This window comes from Marmota flaviventris, chromosome 13, assembly GCF_047511675.1.
Source record: "Marmota flaviventris isolate mMarFla1 chromosome 13, mMarFla1.hap1, whole genome shotgun sequence".
In the NCBI taxonomy this organism is placed as follows: Eukaryota; Metazoa; Chordata; class Mammalia; order Rodentia; family Sciuridae; genus Marmota; species Marmota flaviventris.
The window spans coordinates 27121319-27147323 of NC_092510.1; the positions used below are offsets into that span (position 1 = coordinate 27121319).

The 26005-nt window shown below is 35.3% G+C and overlaps 1 protein-coding gene across 1 annotated transcript in view; it reads left to right on the forward strand.

The window, feature by feature from the left end:
* LOC114105010 (guanine nucleotide-binding protein G(q) subunit alpha) overlaps positions 1–26005 on the forward strand; it is a 286367-nt gene that overhangs the window by 217003 nt on the left and 43359 nt on the right. Inside the window, exons 4-5 of the mRNA XM_027951350.2 lie at positions 9995–10123; positions 12031–12160. Coding sequence (XP_027807151.1) covers positions 9995–10123; positions 12031–12160 — 259 coding nt within the window. The remainder of the gene's footprint in view (positions 1–9994; positions 10124–12030; positions 12161–26005) is intronic.

Below are 26005 nucleotides of genomic sequence, written 5' to 3' on the forward strand. Positions count from 1 at the left end.
ATTGAAAGGCAACTAGCACTTTGCTTTGCCATTTGGAATACCTAGTTTAAGAATCATGTTCAGAATAATCAGAGATAAGGTTTCATTTTTTTCTTTTGCTTTTGTTTTTAGTACTAGGGCTTGAACCCAGGGGTGCTTTAACCACTGAGCTACATTCCCATCCCTTTTTATTTTGAGACAGGGTCTCACTGTGCAGCCCAGGTTGACCTCAAACTTGTGATACTTCTGCCTCAGCCTTCCAAGTGGCTGGGTTATAGGCATGCATTATCATACCCAATTTGATCAGAGATGGTTTGAGTTCAGAGAAATAGGATAGCCTGTTGTCCTTCAACAGTCCCCCAGAAATACTGCTTTGCACTATGAAACTTTTTATAGGAAGTGAGCAGCAAAAAGTTCTACATTGTGGGCTGAGGTTGTAGCTCAGTGGTAGAGTGTGCTTGCCTTGCATGCATGAGGCCCTGGGTTCGATCCTCAGTACCACATAAAAATAAATAAATAATGGGTTGGGGATGTGGCTCAAGCGGTAAGGTGCTCGCCTGGCATGCGCGGGGCGCTGGGTTCGATCCTCAGCACCACATAAAAATAAAATAAAGATGTTGTGTCCACTGAAAACTAAAAAAAAAAAAAAAATTAAAAAAAAAGTTCTACATTGTATTCTCTGTCAGTTTCTCTAAAAGCCACATAGTGACTAGTATTAAAGATGATGTAAATGACTAGAATATTCATTGATTTGATTTGGCCTCTGAGAGCAAGGATTATGTCTCTTATATCGGCTTTTACTCCAGCATAGTGTCTGATGCTATTCTACTGGTGAAGGAAAGTTTAGTAGGTTCAATGATCAGTTGAAGCAAAGATAGGACTGACAGGCTTTTTTTGGTAAGAGGCCTAATAGAACAAGCACCTACTATATGACAGTCCTACCTCCCTTCACAAGTGATAGCAGGAACCTTGCTGTCTTCGTTGAGCTTCTTTTTGACTCCTACCTGCCAAGCAGCCTTTGGATGCTGATGGCTAACTCATGTCTTTGTTTCTTATTACTATGTCTTTTCATTTTCAAATAATGAGTTGAATTTTGATCTGTGATTAGTTCATGTTAAGTCAGGTTAAGATACCTGGCTTCTCAAACCTGATCATTCTTGTCTAAATTGAAGGTTCTTGTCCTACAGAAGCAATATCCAAGTTCAGGTACCATGACTGTTGTGGGAAACTAAAATAAGCAACCTAGTCACAGCTGACTGGTAACTAACACAGCAACTAGAACCTCTCTTATGACCTTCTCTTTCCCCTTGTTTTATGCTTTATATTTTTAAACCTTATTTATCTACATAGTAGATAGTTAACAGCACAGTTATTTTCACTGCCAACATGCAAGCTCCTTGAAGATGGGATTTATGCCTTTTTTGTTTCCTTTTGGGCTTCACCCTCAGTGCTGATCATGTTGTTGGGCTTTTCATGGGCTTTCTGTAAAAGCTACTGAGCAAGTAATAAAAGAATAATTTCTCCCATCTCTCTCTTTTCTTTCCTGCCTGTTCAAATTCAATTCTGACTGCATAATGTAACCCCTCCCCCACCTCTTCTGCACACCATTCTCTAGTGACTACAGTTCATAATCATCTCTCCCTTCTTATGCATTCATAGTTAACAGCTCACAATTTGGCACTTAATTGTTTCTTAATTGATTCATCTATGCTATCTTTGCTTCCCAGATAGTCTGACATCCCTAAGGGCAAAGAATATATTTTAATGTATATAGTACCAGCTCCCTGTGCGGCTCTCACTCTAATATACACAGCACATTAGAATTTAACATATAACAGAGCCTCAATAAATAGGTATAAACTAACCAAATTAAGTACTGTCATTGCATTTCAAAACAGGCAGACTGGACTAAAAAAATCAGTCTTTTAATATTTCTTGGTATGTTTTAGAATTGTTTCAAAATTAGTTAACAGCTTTGAGATTTATCTTATGAAAGATGAACAAATTAACAAAGCCAAATAGGCAAATTGAAAAAAAAAACTTCTCTCTCCCCATGTTTTATTGCTTTTATATTTTTAAACCTTTATTTATTTATTTATTTAGGTGCCAGGGATTTAACTCAGGGGCACTTAACCGTTGAGTCACATCCCCATCCATTTTTTATATTTTATTTAGAGACAGGGACTCACTGAGTTGCTTAGGGTCTCACTAAGTTTCTGAGGCTGGCTTTGAACTCAGGATCCTCCTGCTTCAGCCTCCCGAGCCACAGATTATAGGCATGTTTCTCTTTGTGTTGCTGTCTTGAACTCTGGGCTCAAACAATCCTCCTGCGTCAGCCTTCTTGAGTAGCTGGGACAATAGGCATACACCACTGAGCCTGGCTTGTGTTTTTTATTTTGTTTTTAATTTTATTTATTTATTTATTTATTTATTTATTTTAGTTGGTGATGGACTTTTTTTAAAAATTTATATGCAGTCCTGAGAATCAAACCCAGTGCCTCACACATTTAAGGCAAGTGCTCTACCACTGAGCCACAACCCAAGCCCTTGTGTTTGTTTTTAATTACAAGTTTGACTTATTTGTTTGAACAACACTCTTGAGAATCTATCATAGTGAGCCCATTCCTGTCCCTGACTCTGAGGTCAGCCTGTGAAGCATAGAGTTGTCTGGCCCCTTCCACCCTTTGGCAGTAGAGGGCTCTTGATCTTAGCCATTTAGAACAACTCTCCATTTATAAAGCTCACAAGAAATTGAAACTGTTTAGCAAATGCAGTACTAGGACCTTTATAGGAGATACTTAATTTAGTTTTAAAAATCTGATTTTCTGCATTGACTTTGTTCTTTGGTATCCTCAGACTTCTCTTTTACCAAACAGAGTAGTCTCCCTTGAATAGTTTTCATAAATGTAGAATTGTAGCCCACTCACTATTGCTGAGTGTTCTTTGTTTTACACCTAGAATTTTGGATTAAACACAAATAACTTTTTGTGAGCAAACTACCTATAATAAATGTTGCCTTTCCTTGAACTCTAATCATGTTGTGCCTGGTATTAAAGAGAAACAAGGACAGTTGATTTGGCCTCTACCAAAGAATAATTCCATGCAGCTAACCAGCCTTGCCAGATCATTGCCCAGCTTGGATCAGCAGCAGGATCTGCCAGATGAAGGAGGGACCTGGCTGGATTGGGGCACCAAAACTTCTATTTGTCTCTCCTCTCAGGATAACTGTTCTGCAGCACTGTTATTTCTCTTCCCGCCTTAAGTTTATTTTTATATATATATATATATATATATATATATATATATTGGATCTTCTTGGTCACACCTGTGCAAGAGCCATATGTTTCTGGTTTCTCCTTAGCATCTAGTGCTATTGACAGTGTCAGATGCAATATCGTGACACGATTTAGCTTTCAACTCCCTGGAGATTATTTCTCACAATGAGGTCTTAATTTTTTTTTTAATGAAGTTGACCTAGTTTTTCTAACCTTCTTTTTAATAATTAAAAGTGTGAAAATCTACTCAGAATTATTTTCTGTGCCATAACTTCATCTTAATATTGGGCTTGAACTATAAATTTGTTATAGATTCAGCCTCACTGTAGGAGGCCTTTTCACAGGGGTTGAAAAGCCCCACACACCTGTAACATGAACATTGAATGCCCAAGGTGATGTTGTCTTTTATCATAATATATTTGATAGGGTTTGCACCAAATGTCAGAAATTTACTTTTCTGTTTACTACCCAGAGATACTTTATCCCTTTTAGTGTAATTGTTGAGGATTGTATACTTCTAATTTATACAAAATTTTTAAATCTCACTTGTCATATGATGTATTTTACTTGTCAAATCATCTCTAAATTGTATATTGTATTTCCTTTGTTTATAAGAACAAAGCATTTTAATTTTTAATTTCTATGCTGTTCTTGGTTTAGATTTCTATTATACTTCTAGTCAAAGTTTTTACTACATATAAAATTGGAGAATGGATTAAAACTTGAAGGTCAACACAAAACTTATTGACAAACTTCATTAAAATTCAAGAACAATTGAAATCTCTTCTTAAAACATATCAAAGTCAGGAAAATAATGTTTAATTGATTCAAACATATTTTAGTGAAGCTGAAGCTTTTCCATTTTTAATCATAAAAAGTATTAGTTTGGCGGGGCTGGGATTGTGGCTCAGCAGTAGAGGCCCTGAGTTTGATCCTCAGCACCACATAAAAATAAATAAATAAAGGTATTGTGTCCAACTACTACTAAAAAAAATAATATTAATTTTTTAAAATCATACAAAGTATTGGTTTTTATCCTATTTCTGAGTTTCTGATCTTTCTGCAGCCAGAGATGATCCTCAAATGTATAAAGAATGTAGTAGTGGCTCAGTGGTAGAGCTCTCGTCTAGCATGTGCGAGGCCCTGGGTTCGATCCTCAGCACCACATAAAAATAAATAAATAAACAAAGGTATTGTGTGCAGGTACTTCTAAAAACTAAATATTTTTTTAAAATATATTTAAAACAAAATGTAAATGAATGGGCATGATTTCCTTAAGTATTTCATGTAATTCAGTCATACTGCAGAGTGATGTTTTGTGGATTATCTCCAAGGATTAAAGCCTGGGCAAACAGGTTTCTAGAAAAATGACTGTATCCAAGGTAGAGAAACATTTAGTCCATCTCTAATAAATTTCACAATTTCTCCTTTTTTTTTTTTTTTTACATAGCCCTTGTCCTCCCTCAAGGTTGTAAACTTGTGTCCCATGTGTCTTTATATTCTTAGCATCTACCATAATGCCAAAGTCTGATGTCTATTTTGTTGAACTCAGGATGACTATATTTTACTCATGGAAGGAAAGGAATTGTTGGAATATTGCTAAAGAGCCTTTTGAGTCAGTCAGTGTGTGTGTGTGTGTCTGTCTCTCTCTCTCTCTTTCTCTCTCTCTCTCTCTCTCTCTCTCTCGCTCTCTGCCTCACTTTTTGCCGAAAACCATAAAAAATCTATTTATTTCATTGAAGACATTGTATCAGAAACTGTTGATAAGGTGCCACCTCCTCCATTTATACTTAGACTTCCAAAACTTGAAAAGTTGAGATTGATAGATATAAAATGGACATGCAAAAGTATATCATTCTGTAGCCAGGACCCAAGGAGAGCAGGAAACATATATACTAATGAAGTTAGGCCAATAATGCCTTTCCTTTCTGTGTTGTCATTAAATTTTATAGAGGCATTTTTAATTCAACATTTACTTGTTACATATTTCAGATTACAGTTAGCCCAAAGAGGTAATTACATAAAGATGAGTAGCTAATAGGCTCCCTACTCCTGTGTTTTCTCCTAATGGGTGTAACCTGCCTTTTTAACCACCATAGCATTTTCCATAAAATAATTTTAATGAGTGACATGTTGAGCACTTGGCATGGACAAAGGTAGCCATGAGCCCCAGCCATGAGTTTGAGAGCCATAACTAACTGGGCAAACATGTGGAAAGAATGTTGCATTTTTAAAATTATAACTTGGTGTCAGATTATCAATTTTTAAATGTCTCAGTGCAATGGAAGATCATTAAATCCCTATCAAGGAATTGTAATAAGATAAACAGCTAAACCTCCTTTTCTAACATGCTTTTAAACACGACTTGTCTTTTAGATAATTAAGACCCATTTATACCATGGAAGCTTTCTCTCCCTGACATCAGGAGAAAGCTACTGCCAGCTATTTGTTACACATATATTGCCTTGGAAATGTACCTGTGCCCATCACCATAGCAACACCCTGAGAATGACCTCGGCAGCCACTTGGAATCATTCCTACAAAACAGATTATGGCTATAATTAACTCTGAATTTACTCTGCAATATAAATTTGTTCAAGCTTTCGTGTTTTTTTTTTTTTACAAGGTAAAATGGATGGAATAATGATCCCATCCCCCATATTCTACCAAAGTTTTTCCTCACATTATGAGATACTTCGGTCAGACACAATTCAGAAATTATTTTATTACCTTTTTGGGGCGGGGGCAGTGCTGGGGATTGAACCAAGGACCTCAGGCACTAGGCAAGCACTCTACCATTGAGCCATACTCCCAGCCTTCTGTTACCTTTTCTTAAAATATGATAAGCATCAACAAATGAGGATACACTAGTTTTAACACACTAGAATTCATTTCTAAGGGAACAGAGTAGCTCTCCCCACCCACCCCCAAACAAATATGAAACACAGAAAGGAAAGTCCCATGGGTCCATCCTCTGCAGCCTAAGAGGATAGGGAGGGGAGAACAAAGGAGGTGGGACTCTGCAAGCAGAAGCTCATCACACTGGCACCTCCTTAGCAGTGAAAAATGCAGTTCTTCATTGTCTCAGATTTTACCTGTTCCACAAACTGTCTCTTCAATCCCACATGGCTGCTGAACCCCCAGGCCTTCTGTTAGAAGTAAATATTTGAGGAGTTTGTTATTTTATTTATTTATTTATTTTTTGCCTTACTTTGGCTATGTGTTTGGTTGGGTTCTGGATAATTCTGGATGATATACTGCAACTAGCAGAGCTGGATACAGTTTCTTTCAGTCTTTTTCTTTTGTTTAACTAGATTAACTTTTTACTCCAAGTGAAGTGAGCCTTTCTCTCTATCATCCACCTAGTGTAAAACAAAAAAGAATGCCAAGCAAGAACTATCACTTACTTTTAAGTTAATCAGAAATGTACAGAACATCTTTAAAGACCATTTCCTTCCCGTGAAAGTTAGTTGTTATATGAACTGTATTGCCATTAAGGAGCAAAAACAAAAAGATGAAAAGGAAGTGATATTCTTTGCAAGAATGAATATTATGGAGATTTAGTTAATATCTCAGTAGTATATATATTCATGAAAAGATACCACTGACAATTTTTTAGGATACCTTATAAGTCCTTGTAAGCAAATTTTCAGGTGAAAATGTGCACCCAATTCTGTCTTAGCCAAGCATGTTTTTCATGGAGCTCACTGCATCTTTCTAAATTAGAGAGGAACTATCAACATTCTTTCCGTGCAGTGTGACAGGTAATTTCTCACTTGATATACTACTTCTTTAAATTCTTCTTGGCAAACATACATCCATGCTGTAAAATGGAGTAGCAATTGGTAATCTGCTTGGTCCATCTTCAAGAAACAGCAAACTACAATTTCCTTGTATCCCAGGAACACCACAGCATCTTATATATGAGAATTATCAACCCTTCATTCTGACCTCTGTCTATGGCATTAAATTAGTTTAAATGGGCAACATTTGGGGGGGGGGATCGAGGATTGAATCTAGGGGCACTTAACCACTGAGCTACATTCTCAACCCTTTTTATATATTTTATTTAGAGATAGGGTCTCTAAATAAAATATATAAAATTGCTTAGGGCCTCGCTAATTTGTTGAGGCTGGCTTCATACTTCCAATCCTCCTGCCTCAGTCCCCTGAGCCACTGGGATTACAGACATGACCACTGTTCCCAGCTGGGCAGCATATTTCTGAGCCAGCTTGCCAGTGTAGAATTAATGTTCTGTAATTCCTCTGAAATGAGATCTTGTACATGGTAGTTAAATAAATAATGATTTTGTTGATTTCAGAATATGTATTAATGTTTTTCAAATCAAGGGACTGGTAAATTAGAAAATCCCATCTGTATGATGTGATGAGCTGGTTTATCTGTGAATTAGTATCCAGATCAACTCCCAGAACATGGTCTCCTTAACTCTATCAGACAGCCCCAAGAGTAGGACAAGATATTTACTATAACTCGGGTACAGTTCATTTTTGCATTTATATTCACTCTCTCAGCCTGTCCCTTTCTGTCCTCCAGGAAGTTTTATAATAATTAAAGATGTGAGACTGGTTTCTGTTAGTCAGTAGAGAGCTAATTTCCAAGCTAGAGAATCAATGCTGTGTCTGGAATAAGACCCTTAGAATATGAATTAGTTGTTTTGCAATAGAAACTTCTAGACTAATGCTGTTTTGTCTTAAAATAATTGATTATATCTCCAAAGAGGCAATTTTCTTTATAAAGTCAGGCTTAGCTCTACTATTTTATGATTCTATGAATCATATAAACTGAACATAATATGTCCTTTTAACACTCAGTCCCAAATTTAAGGGTATCATTCATATGGAAAATACCACTAGTAAGAATGGCATTTAAATAATGCTAAAACGAAATGGCACTATAAGAAATCCAGCCAACCAGCAAATGCTCCTTAAGTACTATTTGTATAACAGTGAAACCGAAATAAAGATGCAGAGATGGTAATGACAAAATGTGTGGGGGGGGGGGGGTTACTGGGAATGGAAACCAGTAGTACTCAACCACATCCCCACATCCCCAGCCCTGTTTATTTTTTATCTTGAGACAGGGTCTCACTAAATTGCTGAGACTGCTGTGAACTTGTGATCCTCCTGCCTCAGCATACAGGGTTGTTGGGATTACAGGCATTCACCACCGTGCCTGATAAGACAAAACTCTGATTACTAGGTAGATCATGTCAACTGAGTGTTTGTGTCTTTGCGGAATTTTGACAGCTGTGCAGCAGCCAGTCTCTGTTAGGAATCTCCAAACTCACTGTCTCTTGTTTGTGATCATAATGGAACTGAAGATCTAACTCCTTCCAGTTCTGTTAATGGTGCCATTTTTTTTCTCTAAATGTTATTAAGTTAGTCACTTTGTAGTTGTATGTTTTGAAATCATGCCTATGCCCCATCCTCTCCAGGGCAGAAAAGAACATAGTCTTTGAAATCATTAAGATAGCACTCAGAACACCCATTTTCACCTGAATGTCATAGTTCTAATGGATTATATTGTTCTCAACATTGCAAATTATGCTTTCTACTTTGAGAGAATGAAAAGTGAATGGAATAGGAGGTTTGGGGAATGACAGATTATACTGATGGAGAACACTGTAGTTGCTAGGGGTTAGGATTGGCAGTGGCAACTCAAGGCGTTTCCTTTGTGGTAATCGAACAGTTCTATGTCCTTATTGTGGTGGGGATTGCATAAATATCTATATGTGATAGTCACATGAAAATCATATACCCTCAGTATAAATATGTATGTATATTTTGTATACTTCAATACATACATACATATGCATGCATACCTGTGTGTGTGTGTATGCACGTAACAGTGGGTGAACTCCAAATAAGGTCTGTAGTTTAGTCAATAGTATTGCACCAATACAAGGCTCCTGGTTTTGATAATGTACTATGGTTATATAATATGTTGTCATTAGGGAAAGCTGGGTGAAGGGATACAAGGAAATACTCTGTAATATTTTTGCAACTTCTTATGAGTCTAAAATTATTTCAAAATAAAAAGGTTTTTTTTTACAGTCATGGTAAAGTGTCCTATGATCAGATAAATTTAAAGTTTAAGTATAGTAATCTAAACACTGAGAATGTCTGACCTTAGATGTTATTAATGTAATAGCTAGGAATCTCGTGGCTTCACATTAATCATGAATGACTTAGGCTTTGGACAGGATTGAGGACACTGTATCCTGCTCTCTTCTCTTAGGGGAATAAGGAAATTCATTCCAGGAAAAGACTGATCTGCAAGAAGCAAAAAATGAAAGGAAAGAAGCATCCTGATCTTATGTGTAACTCTGTTAGCTGCTTATTTCTACAATTTAAATTCATACAAATAATTCAAGATTATTTATTTTAAACTCCATCTTTACCAATCAGACCTGCTAAACAAGTAAAAGATAGGAGACTAATTTGAGTTTCTTGTCCTTCTCCACCCTGCTGCTTTTACTTTTCATATGGTTTATAATTAATAGTAAGAGAAGAAATGAGAAATATGGTGAGCAGGGAAGCAATAGATGAATAACCTCCCTCTGAGTATTGGAAGGTGGTTTTTATTTCTCTTTCCTATGCTATTTTTCTATCCTTGTATTTTTCTTTCCCACTTCACTTCTTCTGACTCCTTTTGCTCTTCCCTTCCCTGAATTTGGAGTGACATATTGCTGACATCTCATTGTGTTTTCCCTTCTCTAGCTATCTGAATGACTTGGACCGCGTAGCTGATCCTTCCTACCTGCCTACGCAGCAAGATGTGCTTAGAGTTCGAGTCCCCACCACAGGGATCATCGAGTACCCCTTTGACTTACAAAGTGTCATTTTCAGGTAGTAACTGAGCCTATAACACCTATTTCTTCCCAGCTTTTATACCTCAGTACATTTGGTGAATTCTATAAATACTGAAATCTTGTATTTTAAACAGTATAGCCTTATGTGAATTATTGTCAGAGATAACACAAATGAAATAATGTATTCCTGAAGAAGAAGCTGAATAAAGATGTATTGACAGGTTTCTCTTTTTAGTTTAAATCACCAAATGATTAATAAAACTTATATTGCTGGTAATTAAACAAGATCAAACATTGGCCCTAACTAATTTTATTATCACTTTATGAAGATGATGGGTATACTTTTATAATTGCCTAAGATATAAATGATTTTATGGTCTATCAATAATAGGAATTATATGTTTTCAGAAGCTTTCAGATTGATATTTTCTCTAGATTCTCTGGTACCAGTGCAAAATTTTTCTTTAGCCAAAAAAAAAAAAAAAAAAAAACATAAAATAAAATATAATGTTTTATATTCATAAAATAAGTGACTTGAAATTTTTCAAAATTCTTGATTTTGAAAATGACTTAATTAACTTTGCCTAAATTTATATAGTAAAATAGAATTAAAATTTATTACCACCTTTTTCACTGCTTCTGTTCTGTCTGGATAATACTTTAACAGGAACATTCTATTTTTTTTTAAGATGAGAAAAAAATAAACAATACTGGTGGACTTTTACTTAATCTTTTATTACACAATTACTCAGTCATACTTTTAGTTAGAGTATAAACCACATGGTGTTTTGAGAAGTGAAGTATGTGTATGAGTTGAATGTAGAGAGGGTAGTTATGCAGGAGAGCCCACCCATTGAAGATGGATATGTGTAGCACCAGGTTACAAAATAAGGAGTCATGCAGCTCCTACTTTGCTGTGTGACTTTTATAAACAGATGCTCTATCCTTTCTTTCAAAGCAATTCTGTTTTATTATTCCTGCACCTGTGGTCAAAAAAGGCTGCCATACACTGTTCTAAAAGACATGACCATTAAGTGGGTGACATTTCAAAAGTATTTTTGAACCTCAGTTTTTTCATCTCTGAAATGGTTACATTAGATGATCCCTAAGGTTCTTTGATCCAGTATTCTATATGACTTACATTTTGAGTTTACAACATTTAGAGATCGTAAATTTGAGATAATTATAAACTAAACTAAACTTCCTTTTATAACCATATTACAGAATATTTTCAGAAATAGCATTTCATAGATTTTCATATCCTTACTATTTTATAATTAGTTAGTTATGAAACCAGATTATTACATCTTATTTTTCCCACATTTTGTGCATGTTTTTGAAGGATATTTTTTACCACTACATTAAAGTAATGACTTAGAAGTATAATTTCCTGCTGCCATCAAAAGCGTCGGGTGGGGCCTAGGGTGACAGGATTTCATGAAATGAAAAATTTCATGTAAATAAGTAGCATGTTATTCACACGGTGACACTAGGGAACAGTCAGCATTTTAATTTTCTGAAGACCTAGGAGTTCCAGTTTCAATGTACATAGTTCACTGCCCTCCCTGGATCTGCTGCCCCTCAGATTTCTGTTCTGTGGTTTTGAAGCCTTTAAGAAGCAGTTAATAGAAGAGCCTCAAACTCTTGGTTTGGGAGGCAGGAAAACACCAGAAACAACTGCAATTTTTAACAAATGCTTAAAGAGCCCAAACCCTGAAATTTTATACCTAAATCTCTTGTTCTGAGCCTATTCTTTCGTGTGAACATTGTGTACATTTCATTCAAGATATGGATCCAGCAGTTTGAAGAACTGTTTATTGACTTGGAGGACCAAGGTCTTTCAAGAGACTATTTCTCCTTACTTTGTAAGAGGTGCTGTATTTATTCTGATATTTTAAAGTTTCCCTCTATGTGCTATTAATATAAGTATTGTTAACCTTGCAGGATGGTCGATGTAGGGGGCCAAAGATCAGAGAGAAGAAAATGGATACACTGCTTTGAAAATGTCACCTCTATCATGTTTCTAGTAGCGCTTAGTGAATATGATCAAGTTCTCGTGGAGTCAGACAATGAGGTAAGTGCTCTTTGGACAGGCGATGGATTATCATTTTATTATCTGATAAAAAAATAAATGACAGGAAGTAAGGGTAGAGAGTGAGGTCAGCTGACTTCATTGCTTTCTTGATAGTTGATTTTAGGATTTTGAATATAACACTGTGGAGCCACAAGGTATGCTCAGATTGGTAAACTTTGCTGTCAGAGGTATGAGCAGTTCTGTGTACTCAAATCTAATTAGATCTAATTTGATACTTTTAACACTCTGCAGAGGTTCTGAAAAAGAAAACAACATAGAAATCCCTAGGCTAGTCATCAGATCATTTTATAGCCTTCTTACAGGATAGAATGGGGAGTGTTGGAATGAGTCATCCTGTTTTGTTTTGTTTTCATTTTGTTTAAATCATTGTTTGTGTGATGGGTGGGTCCCAAAGAATACTGAGAACCTCTGTTGGCAAATGTGAATAACTTTGCAGCTGGTCTCTAAATTAGTTCATTGCGGAACCATGAAGGGTCTTAGTGACTTGGCCTTTCTGCTCTTAGAGAACTGTATAGGCTGTTGTACCGATTGAAGAAGTGCTCTTAATATGCCTAATTCTCTATTGTGATCTCCTCCCCGTTGAAGGGAGACTTAACAGGTGTAAATACAGATTTTGGGATAGGAAAGACTTGATGATGAGTCAGAGCTGATTATGGAGGATAATTAGGGGGTGTAGGAAACCATGCCTATGAGCTAGATTTCATTCATGTGTGTGTGTGTGTGTGTGTGTGTGTGTGTGTGTGTGTGAGTGAAAAGATGTCTTGATAGTCCCATCAGAGGCAGTGTTTGCAGTCTGAAATGACAATGAATATTAAATATCTATCTAATATGGTAAAAGAAGTAGATATATTCAGTAGGTAATTAAGATAAGATCTGGCATTATTAAAATATACTTTTTTAAATTAATTTTTTATTTATATATGACAGTGGAATGCATTATAATTCTTATTACACATATAGAGCACAACTTTTCATATCTCTGGTTGTATAAACAGTATATTCACACCAATTCGTGTATTCATACATGTACTTTGAATAATAATGTCCATCACATTTCACCATCATTTCCAATCCCATGCCCCCTCTCTTCCCCTCCGCACCCCTCTGCCCTATCTAGAGTTTGTCTATTCTTCCCATGCTCCCTCTCTCTACCCCACTATGAAACTATGAATCAGCCTCCTTATATCAGAGAAACATTTGGCATTTTGTGGTGGGGCAGGAGGGGGGATTGGCTAACTTCACTAAGCATTATCTTCTCTAACTCCATCCATTTATCTGTGTTTTTAGATATACAAGAATTCTTAGCTTTTTTAAGTTTTAAAATATATTTTTGTTTATTTTTCTGCAGGTCTTAAAAATTCTATTAAAAAAAATCCATTTCTCTATAGCATTTCTTTTGTTGTGGGATTGATGATGTTCCCATGAATTAATATCTCATATAGAACTGAATTACCTATTCATGCATCATTCCTGGCTGAGTCAACCAGAGAGATTATTTTTAAGAATGAAGCTTATTTATTAGCTAATTGTCCCCCTATAGTTAAAAAGCAAAGTGCTTAAAAGCATGCTAAAATACGTCAGTTATCAAAATATGTTAGGTAGTTGCTTTTAGAATTTTAACTATGACATCTCTGTTTTCTGTCCTTATTTCTGTGCCCATTTGTTGTTCTGTAATCCTTGGATTTTGTGTTTTGAATATGTTGCATATTCTGAAAGCAGACATATTATAGAATTTCATATTTCTTTGTATGTTGGATCAAGACAAAAAACATTTTGACATCTTGCCTACTATGTTATGGCTACCAGAGTATCTAAAGAGATATGAAAATGGGAGGAGAACATTAACTTTGTCTAAACAGCATTAAAAAGGAGACATGCTTTTTGTCAGAATACAGCATATGGGGGAAGGAAAGCCCTTGTTTTATAGATCATCAACCTTTAGTTTGCTACCCAGTAAAATAAAATTTATGTGTGTGAACTAGACAGAAGATGTAAGAAGCACACACAATTTTATTTTTTATGTTTATATTATAGCTAGAGAAAGTGTTTATTAGTACATATTTTGTACAAAATAAATGAATTGTATCCATGAAGAAATACATGTTTTGATTTAATGATAATTAACTTACCACATTAAAATTAGCTAAATAGAAGAGATGGTAGATTCCTCAGATTATTTATTAGCTAAGTCTAGTACTTAAATACAGTTCTTTAATTATCTTGACATTACAGGTCACTTATCCTATTTTTCACCTAACATTATTAAAGAGGTCAGATTTTATATAGAAATATATAAAATATTAATGTTCACCTTAATATATGTTAATTAAAGACAATGGCATTGTTTTGATTATCAGATTTATAATTAAAAGTTTCCATAATAACTTGCCATTCATTATATAGGTACTAAGTATGCCAAAAAATATTGTCCCAGTTCCTTTGATTTTTAAGGTGATTTTTACATTATGTAACAGACTAAAATAATTAAAATAATAAAACTATCATTTTTTTTCACTAATCATTTGTGAATGTTTTGAAAGTCTCCATTGTAATTCCATGAGATAAAAGTCACACCTGTATGGTGTTCTTTCCTTAGAAATCACATCAGACCTGATGGTAGGATTAGAGATGATTTTCGGCATAATAAAAAAGGATTGCTCATCATTTATTCTGTCCATATTAGCCACAGCCAGCATTGTTGGTAATTAGGTGACATTATCAAAAATATTTGTTAATATTGGAATATGGTTGAATGATCCTTTTTCCCCCATGTATACTAATATATGAAAATGTTGTTATTAGTTCATTAAGAATATTAAGAATTATAAAATTCTAGATTCCCCAAATTCTCTGATTTGGGTGAGACAAAACTGAAATAGACTCCCAAGAGGTTTTGTTCTTGGTTTTGAAATCTGATGTTCTTAAGTTTAATCCAGAGCAGATTTTGTTGTGCCTCCTTTGGTATATAATCATGAGGAAAAACCTGGGAGTGGATTCTCATGGCCTTTTCTTTATGTCCCTGGGGGGATCTGTGGAGACCATAAGCAAAAGCCGCTAAGGAAGTAGTTTAGAATTTTGCTTTTGCTTTTGGTATTTTCAAAACTTCATGTGTTCATCTTTACAGTTTTACATAGTTCTGCTTTTGTCTGTCTAGATTTTCAAATTTCCTAGTGTTAGGAGAATGAATTTCTTCCTGTCTCTTTTTGCCTCCAAAGAAAGAAATATTCTGTCAAATAGTGGGCTAGCGTATCGTAGAGCCGTGTTGATTTGTGTATTCCCTTTCTGTCTTATTTTTCTCTGACAGTATACCAGCATGGATCCAACTTTCTGCTATGTCCCTTTCATGGCTTTGTTATTTTATGTAACTGAAAACCCAGAGCACACAAAGCATCCACATCACATATTTCAGTTTATAATTATATATCCAAACACTACCTTTTATTCTTTATTTTTCTGGCTCTTTGTTTCATAAATATTTGAGCACTAATTCAAAGATGCTGTCTCAGACATTGCTTCAGATTATCTTCCAGACTATGCTCTTTGTAGAATTGCAAAGACTGAGACTTTTATCTCCTCTATTTTATAAAAATTTGAGCTTCTTGAAAGAGTCTTGATGAATTGTTATAGTTTTGATAAAATTGCTAAGTAGTTCCTCCCAACCCAGGCCTGCCTTTGACCAAGATGGATTTCCCAACATTGATTCTCATAAACATTTATCCTTCAAACCTTATTCTTAGAGTTGTCCAAACCATAAAGTAAAAGGAGAGATAAGAACTTGATAAAACCATTGTTCTGTTGGCTTCACCACTTGATCTGGTTTGCATTATAACAAAGAGTAAGGTCCAAGACAAGATCCCTCAGGGCCAGATCCTTTGCCCTTCTAGACCACCTTTTCTTTCCCCTTCCTACAATGTTGTCTACAAAATTAGAGACACTTGCAGAGAAAAAGCAAGAATAGCTTTCAGGCATCCAAGAGCATGGGAATAGAATGAAAACTCTTTATTTTCAGGAAGAAATTGAACTCTCTCTCCTACCTATAAGTTCTTTCTATAGTCACAGACAATAGTGGGCCAGCCAGAGATCCTTTACCAGTAATTCAGAATTCCAGTATTGCTCATTAAGTTTTGAACTGTCTTGAAATAAATAATCCAAAATATGGATTTCTTTTGGATATTTCTATACTAGACTAACCATTTTGAAGTTATTTAACTGGAACCAAAGTCTGAAAATTATCTTTAAAAGTGTGGAACATGTACTCTCTTCTGCTCTAAAAACTCTGAATGAGCATTTGGGAATTTTCTTCAGATAACATTCAACTTTGTGGGGAATACTGACTAATATTAAGGAGAAAAATTCAAATTCCAAAGGAAAGATCTAAAGGAAACTTATAAGTACTTAAAAGTAAAAGCTTAGTTTAAGATAGCAGTCTCTGATCATTAATTGGATTGACTTTATCAGCCCTTAATCAAATTATGCCTTTGGTACACTTGGCTCAGGTTCATGACCTAATTAACAAGGATATTCCTGAAAAACACTCCACTTTTTATATTTAACCTCTTTCTCATTTCCTTATTCCTTTGTTCATTTCCAGCTACTTGTCCTCATTTCATATTCCTCCTCCCACCCTCTTATTTGTCTGCTCTTCTGTTTCCTTATGACTATTGACCATCCTCATCCTCCTCCTTACCACCCCCCCACCAGTCCCCAAATCGGGGTATGAAATCCAGAGCCTTGCTCATGCTAGGCCCGCACTCTACCCCTGTGCGCCAGCCCTGGCCCTCAGAAGGAAGTTTTTTGATCTCATTTGAGCTTGAACCCGAGGCTTGGACTTCTGCCACTAAGGATGTTAAATATATGAATATAGGTCCATCTGTATTTTTTCCACTGATTTTTTTTGGGGGGGGGCCACAGGGATTGATCTCAGGGTTGCTCAAACACTGAGCCACATTCCCAGCACTTTTTAATTTTTGAGATAGGGTCTTACTAGGTTGCTTAGAGTCTCACTAGGTTGCTTAGGGCCTCGCTAAGTTTCTGAGGCTGGCCTTGAATTTTCAATCCTCCTACCTCAGCATCCAGAGTTGCTGGGATTACAGGCATGCCCCCATTGCACCTAGCATCCTCTGTTTTGTTTTGTTTTTTAATATTTATTTTTTAGTTGTAGTTGGACACAATAACTTTATTTTATTTATTTATTTTTATGTGGTGCTGAGGATCGAATCCAGGGCCTTGCATGTGGTAGGCGAGCACTCTAATGCTGAGCCACAACCCCAGCCCTCCACTGTTATTTTTAACCTAACTATAAAATGTATACATACACATCAAAGTACACAAATTAAAAATTTATAGTACAGTGACTTATTACAAAGCAAATATCTGTATTCAACACTTGGCAAGAAGTAGAATTTTGCCAAGACCATTGGTGCTTGCTAGTATCTCTCTCTCACAGGTTAGATTACTGAAGTAATCACTTTGCAATTTGTTTTGTTTTGTCTTAATACTTAAATATGCATTTCTAAACACTATGGTTTTGTTTAATTTGTGCTTAATTTTTATATGAAGAGAATCAGCATATTTTTTCAAACATTGTATAGAGAGTATGTTAATTTGAGCTTTAAAATGCATAAAAATGAGTAATATGTTTTTGTCTGTTTTTTTTTTCCTTAGTGTTTGTAAGGTGTATGCATTCTAAATAATTAATTCATTTGCACTATTGTATAGTATTCTGTTGCATGAAAGTACCACAGTTTGTTCATTCTTATGTCCATATTTTCAGATTATTAATGTGTGTTTCCACTTTGGGGCTATTACAAATAATGCTCCTGTGAATATTTACATGCATGTCTCTTGGTGCACATGAGTTCCTATTTCTGGTAGAAACATACCAAGAAATAGAATTGCAAGCACATGGATGCATATTCTTAAACTTAATAGATAAAGCCAAAGTGGTTTTCCAAAATGAGCGTACCAATTTACATTCCTACCATCAATGTCTGAAAGTTGCTATCACTTCACATCTTTGCTAACCCTTCGTATTGTCAGTCTTACTCATTGCGGTCTTCTGGTGAGAAGCAAGTTCAGCTGTAGTCCATTCATGTGCCTTTTTACTTGGGCCTACCTTCACTCCTAGTGCATAGCTCTAGTGAAAAGCAAACATGTTTTACCAGTCCCCTGTTTCCCAAGCCTCTCAGCTGCTACCTCCAGAATCAGCAGTTACCTTCATGGGAAAAGTTACCCCAAATACTGGGCTCAGTTTTCTAGACCCATATGCCCCCAGATCCTGGCCTAGTAACTCTTTGCTACCTTAAACTCTCTGAGGTCTTTAAGCAGATGTACTTTTTATGTTGTTAGTACTTTAAAAAAAATTTTTTTTTTTTTTTTTAGTTTGTTAGTGTTTTTGATTATCCTCCTTCTAACTGATATTAATGACAGGGGACCTGTATCAAGTTTTTTGATATGTACAAGTCTTTCTCTGAGTTCTCTGTTTGGTTGACCCATTTACTTCTCCTGCACCAATATAAAAGTTATATGGTTTTATAAATCTCAACATATAGGAGATTAAATCTGTCTACATTGTTCTGAATTTTCTTGGTTATTCTTGGTCCTTTACCTTCTGTTTGAATATTAAGATGAGCATAAATTCTACGAAATAAATATGATTGAAATTTAAATAACTAATAAATAATGAATTTGAGGTTAGATTTAAACTTTACAGTACTGAGTTTTGCCACTAGTGAACATGATATATAGTTCATCATTTATTGTTTTAGAACATCGCTTGTCACTTATTGCATGTAGTCAGTTTTTGTAAACATTCCACATGTGCTTGTAATTATGATTGCTCGTTTTTTGGGTACAAGGTTATATATTACATCTATTAGAACAAGCCATGTTAATTGAATCATTCAAATCTTTATTTTCTATTTATTAGTTACTGATAATTTCTGACAGTTATTTTTATTATCAAATTTGTTTGTATTGACACATATATATACAAAACTATGCAAATTTTAAGTATTTAGTTTGATGAATTATCACTGTATGAACATACCCATGTAATCACTATCCACCCCAAGAAATAGAAATCATTAGCAATCCCCTGTGATGGTTCCCAGGGAATGTATGTATGTTTATACAGTCATCACTTTATTTATTTGGGTAATGCTGGCCTCATGGAACAAATTAGGAAGTATTCTCTCTGTTTCTCCTTCATCAAAAGTCTAGAAAATTGATAGATCTTCCTTAAATCTTGGTAGAATTTACCAGTGAAGCAATCTGGGCCTGTTGTTTCTGTTTTGGAAGGTTAGTTTTTGATTCAATTTCTTTAAGAAATACAGACCTATTTAGATTGTTTGTTTCTTATAGGAGTTTGGCAGATTGTCTTTCAAGGGATTGTTCCATTTCTTCTAGGTTACCAGATTTGCATGTGTAGAGTTGGTTCTATATTCCTGTATCACCCCTTTAATGTCCATGGTGGCCATGGTGATATGTGCTTTTTCTCTGTCTTTAGTAATTTGTGTCTTCTCTTTTTTGCGTAGCCTGATTTGAGGTTTATTGATCTTTTCAAAGAACAGCTTTTGGTTTTGTTGATTTTCCTCTGTTGACTTCCTGTTTTCAGTGTCATTGATTTCTGCTCCACATTTTTTTCTTCTTTTTATTTTGAGTTCACTTTGTTCATCTTTTTCTAAGGTAGAAACTTAGATCATTTAGCTCTTTCTTCTATTCTAACATGTATGCATTCGATGCTGTAAATTTCCTTCTAAGCGCTGCTATCATGTCACTCCACAAATTTTGCTATGTTGTGTTTTCATTTTCATTTAGTTCAAAACACTTCTTTATTGCTATGGAATTTCTTATAATATGTGTGTTATATAAAAGTATATTGTTTAATCCCTAAGTCTTTGGAGATTCTTCCAATAATCCACATCCATATTCAAATACTAAACTGCTTCGGGGGTAGTACAAGTATCTTATGACAAAATAATCTTAATTTCTTTTTCTCATCTCTTGTATTATTGCTTTCACTTTACCTAAGAATACATAAATGTGAATTGAATACATTGTTGCTATTGTTATTTTTAACAGTAAATCTATTGATAAGCAAGAATTCTAAGAAAAATTTTAAGAAAATCTTAATTTTGTTTTACCTTCTTATTCTTCTATTTTTTTTTTATGTGGATCTGAATTTCTGACCTATACCATTTTCCTTCTCACTAAAGGATATCTTTTAATATTTCTTGCTTGGTGTAGCTTGGTGGTAGAGTGCTTGCCTGGCGTAAATGAGGCCCTAGGTTTGATTTCCACTACCACAGAAAGAAAAGAAGAATTCTTATAAAATGCATGGCAGCACATTTTCTCCAATTTAATTTTTCCGAGAAAGTCTTTTTTCTTCTTTACTTTGGAAGGGTAAATTCATATGGTATAGAAATTTAGGCTCTGGGATTTTGTTTTTGTTTTTTCTTTCAGTACTTTAAATATCTTGTTTCATTCTCTCTGGTTTCTGAGAAGAGATAAGGTCCAATTTTTACAGTTGGTTTTATATAGGTAATTTATATTTTTAATCTGGTTTCTTTCAAGATTTTTTTCTTAATCTTTGATTTTCTGCAGTTTGAATTTTATGCCTGGTTATAGTTATTAGGGGTGGGGTAATCAGTTATCCTACTTTAGTGTCTCTGAGCTTTCTAGATCTGTGAATTTATGTGTGACATTAATTTGGGGGAAATTCTCAGTCATTGTTGCTTTAAATATTTCTTCAGTTCCTTTTACTTTTATTTTTCCTCCTAGTATTCCCATTACATGTGTCACAACTTTTGTAGTTATCCCACAGTTCTTGAATATTCTTTTTTTTTCCTTCAAGCTTTTTTTTCCTCTTTTTTTAGTTTTGGAAGTTTCTATTGATATTCACTAATTCAGCAACGCTTTCTCAGCTATGTCTAATCTACTTATCAAAGGCATTCTCCATTTCTGTTCTAGTATTTCTCTTTTTATCTCTATCATTTACTTTTAATTTATCCTTAGAATTTCTATCTCTGCTTACATTGCCCATCTGTTCTTGCACACTTTATACTGTATCTGTTAGAACCCTTAGAATATTAATCATGCTTTTTTAAGTTAACACCTCTACCACATCTAAGTCTGGTTCTGATGCTTGCTGTCTCTTCAAACTGTGTTTTGTTGCCTTGTATATGCTTTGTGACTGTTTTCCTTGATTGCTGTTGGTGATGTACTGGATGGAAGAAACTGCTGCATGGAGGCCTTTAATGTGGCAATGAAATGGGGGGAAGCTTCTGATAGTACCAGGATTAAGTGTCTGTTGTTTAGTGAGCCTGTTCTGCTGGGCCATGCGCTTTGTGAGGTCTTCTCAGTCTCACCCCTACCTCCCTTAGGTAGGGATGGTGAGTTTGTGAAGTTAAGTGTAGTCACGTACCACGTAATGACATTTGGCCATCAACATACCAAATAAGATGATTAAGTCCAATAAGATGATTAATGGTGTGGGGAAATTCCCATCACCTAGTACTTTTACTGTAACTTTGTTTAGATACATTTAGCTATGCAAATACTCATCATTGTGTGCAATTACCTGCAGCATTCAGTACAGTGACACTGCTGTACAGTTTCATAGCCTGGAGCAGCAAGCTATACCATGTATCACAGGTATGTGGTAGGTTATATCACCTGGGTGTGAATAAGTGTACTCTTTGATGTTCACACAGCAATAAAATGACCTATTGACACACTTCTCAGACTGTGTCACTATGATTAAGGTACCATGCATCTATATTTCCCTCCCCACATGGAAAACTAGAGTTAGTTAGAATTGACTGTTGCCCTTCTCCCAGGTCGTCGGGGCTCTGATAAAACCCCTGTAATTTAGGTTCTGATAAAATGATTTCTCTTGAGATCAGGCCTTGTTAAGACAAACAGAACACTCTGATATATTTCAGAATGAGTTTTCCCCCATCAAACACGAGGTGATTGTTTTTTTTCCCCCTGATAATCAGGTATTTATTGTAGACTCATACATAATGACTGGAAGATCAAATTGAAATCCTTAGCAGGGATTATCTCTGAATAGCTATAGTAAGGGTAATTTTGATTTTATGTTTTATTCATTTTATGTATTTGCATTTTCAAAATATTCCTTGAACAACTATACTGTTGTTCAAGGCTTAAAGATATGACACTTAAAAAGTTAAATTATGAAATCTTTCCTGAAACATTTATCACTTAAAATATAGTTAAATAAAAATGAGTTTTAGGCTGTTTTCTCTTGTCCTAATTGCCTATAGAAGGATAAGATGGAAATACAAGTGAGCGGAGAAGTATGTACAAATGTCTAGTCAAAGGAGCTCAGCAGTATTAGAAAACATCCATTTTCTATTAGTCTGCTCTAAATAGCTTCAAAACTGAAACACCTGTTAGGAATCATACAAATTAAGGAGCTCATTGAAATAGAGGAGACAGTTTTATGAGGTCAGGATTTATCTCAGCCCTTGTTTGTTCATCTTAGATGAAACAAATAAAGGGAATTTAAAGCACAAAGATAGAAAAAAGCTTATAGACTAACTGTAGGCCCAAAGCCAGAGAAATCTGGACCACTTTCATGGTCAAATTTAACTAGATGGGGTCTTTCTTAAGTACCATTCATTTCTCCCTTAAAAAAAAAAAGAAGAAGAAGAAGAAAAAAAAATAAAAAGAAATTGTCTTTTATCAGGAATCTACATTTTGTAAAACTTAAAATCATTATCCATATCTCTGGTGTTCTCTAGAATAATAGCACATCTGTGCTTCCAGGCTCATTATGTAATAGGAAGTCCAAGCTATGTGGAATGTTCTTCCTACAGACAGACAAAGGGCATGGGTGGTGTAGCTGCCATTCTCTAGGTATCTTATGCTGTGTGAGTTAAATCTGCTATAGTAACATCTCTAGTGTGTTTTCACACATGAACCTATTGGTGGGGGGACAGTGTTGTTGTTTTTTTTAATTGTTACTTATATAATGTGGATTGTCATTTATGTAATGTGGATTGTCACTTTTAGAAAGGAGTAATAGGGGATCCTTTTTTGGGACATTGGATACCTATGAACTACCACTGAAGAGACAATAGGGAAGCAAAAGAGTTGGACTATTCATCTGAAGCTCCATTCATCTCATGCTTGATGGTCTTAAACAGTAATATCTCAGTGCCATCCTTTTAATGTAAAAAATTAGTTTATTATTTGCTTTAGTGTTGTGAGGGTTATTGAAATAGATAACAGATAAACTTCTTGGAGCATTCACTAAATGATTGTTGGTATCATCAATAATTTTAATAGTGGAAGAAATACTGTAACTTTTCTTTCTAAACATCATCAACTGTGGCTAATTTAGTCTTTTAAAGAGAACTCTTTGATTTGACATTTATGCTAGTGTAAGTATACTCAATCATTATTCATTAAGTAAGATTAAAATTTGGGGGAGAAATGTTATATGAGTAAATGCTTAAGAAACGTGGAAGTTTTCTATTTAAGAAAATTTCTTTTAGACTAACGAGGGAGAAATTTAAAAATGAAAATAAGGGGAGACTCAAAGCAACATGACTTTTAAGATACAGCTCATCCTACTATGTTTGTTACCTGTTCACATGTTTTGTTTATCATGATTTTGTATTAGTCATGATTTCGTGGTTGGAGAAAGACTGTGAAAGTTATCACAGTGGTTCGCATAACCAGGAAGAACCAGGGAGTTCATGCCATCTCTGCATCCTGTACTAGAGTTTGGTTGGAACTCTTTCTCTTTTGCTTCTCTTTGATTCAAACAGTCCTGAATCATGTCTTCTCAGCCTAACAACCCAAGAGAAAAGGAAGTTGCCATTCTATCATGGTTTGGCTATGATTTGAGTGTGTTCACCCAAAGGTTCATGTGTTAGAAACTTGGCCTCTAGTGTTAAAGATGTTAAGAGATGGTGGAACCTTTAAGAGGTGGGGTCTAGTGGAAAATGATTAGGTTTGGGGGGCTGCCTTCAGAAGGAATTAATGCTGGTCTCATCGAGTGAGTTTCTGTAAGAGTGGGTTAATATAAAATAGAAAGAATGGCTTCTCCCTTCTCTTTAGCTTCCTGTCTTGCCATATTAGCTCTCCTTCTTACATATGCTCCTGTCACTATGCTATCTGCTTTCATGTGACATAATCAAGGGAACCTCTGCCAAAGGCTGAATGAATGAGGCTGCCCAATCATGAAACTTCAGCTTCCAAAACTGAAGTTAAATAAACCTCTTCTTACAAAGTATGCAGATTCCAGTATTTTGTTATAGCAATGGAAAATGAACTAATGCACACTCCAACTCCACAGTGAAAATCTTGGCAGGGGCTGGGGAGGGTGTGCAGGTATAGCCCTGAGATTGTCACTGCAAATTCCCATAGTCCCAGTGGCAAGAAGCTGGGTGTATTTTCAGAAGACCAGGAGAGTGATGGGGTGAATCAAGGAGGAGGGCACACCTGGCAGAAAAAAACACTAACCACTATTACTGTATTTTTCAAATTGTGGATTTTAATGTATGAATGAGTTGGCACCATTATTAGGCTGTGAATGTTATATGGTAGGTTATGAACAACTTCTTTAAAAGGTGAAATGGAATAAATGTAAATAAAATTCAATAGAAAATATCAAAAGATATCACTCTCAGGAGAATTATTATTTCGTGAAACTTTTATTTTCATATATATAAATTTTCATATATTTATATTTGTGTGTGTGGACGAGATACAATATAAAATGTATTTGTTAATGTAGGTTGTAATCTTTAAAGTTTACAAGTCTGCAATGTGTAGTGCTCATCCCTGAAAAACTACCACTGTCAATGGGATGGTGATCTGTTTGTTCTAGGACTTTGTTCACTAGTCCAGTTTTAGGAATGGAAATTGGAAGCTCCTCAACCTTCCAGTCACTAAGGTTGCATTTTGGTTTTGTTTTGTTTTGGGCACTTGGGGGCAGTTGGCCAGTAGAAGAACTGGAACCTTTGTCAAAAGTCCAGAGACAGTTCTTCAAAAACCAGTTTGCCAAGAGACACTTGAAAGAAAAAATATATACTGCTCTTTACTTGTCATTAAAGTTAACCAGCTTTTATCTTATACTGAAACTGAAGATGAGAAGCATCTTGTGGTGGAGAGGGTAAAACTTCAGATCCCAAGCTCAGAGTTTGTTCCATGTCATCTCACTTTAATATCAAACTTTGAAGGACATCCTTGCCCTGAGTTGAATATCACATTGCAGAAGAGCCCAGGGCTAAGCATTTATTGAGAGTCTATCATGAACCAGGCACATCTAGTCCACTCATCTTTCACAGTTGAGGTCTTCATTGATTAGGATTATACAGAGTTTTTCAGAGTTAACTTCCCATTACTAGGGTCACCCAGTGTTCACTAAAAAGTACCTAGAATTCTAAAGGTACAGTTTTTCATGGGAGGTTAAGAACTCTGACTCTGTAGCCAGATTGGGTGGATTCAAATCCCAGATGTGTTGCTCTCTGGCTTTTTGACCTTGAGGCTCTCAGGTCCTCAGTTCATTCAACTGTGTTAGGGTTGTTGTACGGATTCAGTAACTTACTATATGTGAAGTAACAGACCTTGACACATAATTAATGACATATGTGATTCTTATAATAAGATGATGGTGATTCCTAACCCAGGAGGCTAAAAATTATCCCCACTGTAAATTTGCTATCTGGAACTCAGAGGATAAAAGCTACAACTTCAAAATATTAAAACTCAATAAATTTTCTATATTCAAAGGGTTTCTTAAGGATATTCCTGTGCAAGAGCAGGTGATGGTGGAGCACATCAAGT